At 38.7% G+C, this 2,138-nt stretch overlaps 1 protein-coding gene across 1 annotated transcript; it reads left to right on the plus strand.

Annotated features, from left to right (window-relative positions):
• The first annotated feature begins 938 nt into the window (after positions 1 to 938).
• LOC101574717 (olfactory receptor 52E8-like) lies at positions 939 to 1,877 on the plus strand. Its single transcript, XM_004642128.1, has one exon. It carries the CDS (start codon positions 939 to 941, stop codon positions 1,875 to 1,877), a length of 939 nt encoding a protein of 312 aa, XP_004642185.1.
• The last annotated feature ends 261 nt before the right edge of the window (positions 1,878 to 2,138 follow it).

Raw genomic sequence — 2,138 nt, forward strand, 5'->3', positions numbered from 1 at the left:
AATAAGGCCCCAGCACTCTCTTAAATAGGAACTTCAGCTGAGGAAGAAACTTTATAGCTTACCACTCTGCCTTAGAAAGTTTATCTTCCCACTTTTGGACAGCACAGTTTTAGATACATTAACCCTAAAAAATGTGTAGGTCTGTTTTTATACTCTCAGCTCTATTACACATTCTCTCTCTCTCTCCCCTTCCTCATCCACATAATCTTGTTCCTTTTCTTCATCCTGTTTTTTGTCCTCCTCCTCCTCCTCTTTCTTTCCTCTTGTTTCTGCTGCTAACACATAATTTTCATGAAACCTTACACAGTCTCAAGATCTGATAGTATGAGTTGTGAAGATTTATTCTTCTTGGATGAAATTATGACTATTCTCATCTTTTTTATTCATTCTCTCTTCTTATAATCTTTCCTCATTATTTCCAGTAGCAAGACAATTTTGAACAATGGGAAGCTAATTAAACTATCAATATTTTTCCATTCCATAAAACTAGACACCAGCAGAATTTGTGTCAATGATGTGTGTGGAGATCTAAAGGAGATGATATATGTAAATCATTGTAGGCACAAAGTCTGAAAAATAGTAGATAACAAGTTAATGATAGCTTTGTTACTGTGGAGAGAGTGATTACTATCAATTTATTGGCTCATTTCTAGGTCTTCAGTTTGAGAGGAACAAGTGTATTTACTTTGTCTCAGCTCAAAACGTGATGTTAACTTCTGTTTGGCAGTTTAGCTTATTATATTTTCAGTCAGCATGAGCAGTGTACTAGGATCTATGGAGGCAAAGCAATTGATGTCTTTGAGACTTTGATTCCTAGTACCAATTCTTTATTTCAGGATTTTAAAAAATGTTGTACATGACAACTGAGCTTAGATGAATTTCCCAGTAGCAACTGACAACAACTTTGAAAACCATGATGACCAACAGCCTGTAGAAAAATGTCTTCTCCCAATACCACGGAGCTCCATCCTTCTTCATTTCTATTGCTGGGGATTCCAGGATTGGAAGCTGCTCAAATCTGGCTTGGCTTTCCCTTCTGCATTGTGTATCTGATTGCTCTTGTTGGAAACATTGTCATTCTCTTCATAATTTACACTGATCACAGCCTCCACCAGCCCATGTTCTACTTTCTGGCCATGCTGTCAGCAGTTGATCTGAGTCTCTCTACTGCTACTATCCCCAAGATGCTGGGCATCTTCTGGTTTGGCCTTCAGGAACTGTGCTTTGGATGCTGTGTTGCTCAAGTCTTTTTCATCCACTTTTTCACAGTCATGGAAAGCATTGTACTCCTCGCAATGGGCTTTGACCACTATGTGGCTATCTGCAACCCTCTCAGGTACACCATGATCCTCACCAACAAGATTGTTGGTGTCATTGCTGCAGTCGTGGTTCTAAGAAGCTTCGGCATGATTGCTCCTATCACATTTCTCCTCCTGCGGCTGCCTTACTGTGGACATAGAGTCATCCGTCACACCTACTGTGAGCATATGGGAGTGGCACGTCTGGCATGTGCCAGCATCAGTGCCAATATCTACTATGGTCTTGGAAATATTTCGATCTTATTTCTGGATGTGCTACTTATCATTATCTCCTATGCGAGGATTTTATGCACTGTCTTTTACCTCCCTTCCCAAGATGCCCGCCTGAAGGCTCTTAATACCTGTAGCTCCCACATCTGTGTCATCTTAGCCTTCTTTGGTCCAGCTCTTTTCTCCTTCCTCACTCATCGTTTTGGTCATAACATCCCTCAATATATCCATATCCTCCTGGCTAATTTCTATGTAGTCATACCGCCTGCCCTCAACCCGGTCATTTATGGAATTAGAACTAAGCAGATCCAAGAGCGAGTGAAGAGTCTCTTTACTAAAAAAAATTGAATAAGAAGTAGTTCACTCAGGTTAACAATGCATAAGATCTAAAATTAATTTTAAAAACCCTTTTTCATAAAAATTAACTATACCCATACATATGGATATCTGTGACAAACATCTGGCTAAGTTTCTCTTTCAAGGTTTTTTCTAACATAAATAGTTAATTCTAGTCATCTTCAAGGGTATATTGAATGAAAAAAGAGGTGGAAATAAGAGAAAATATACATCATTGTTGAGAAATATTCAACACCATAAAATAAAGGAAAT

The sequence above is a fragment of the Octodon degus genome, unplaced genomic scaffold (genome assembly GCF_000260255.1).
Source record: "Octodon degus isolate 3935 unplaced genomic scaffold, OctDeg1.0 scaffold00146, whole genome shotgun sequence".
Classification (NCBI taxonomy): Eukaryota; Metazoa; Chordata; class Mammalia; order Rodentia; family Octodontidae; genus Octodon; species Octodon degus.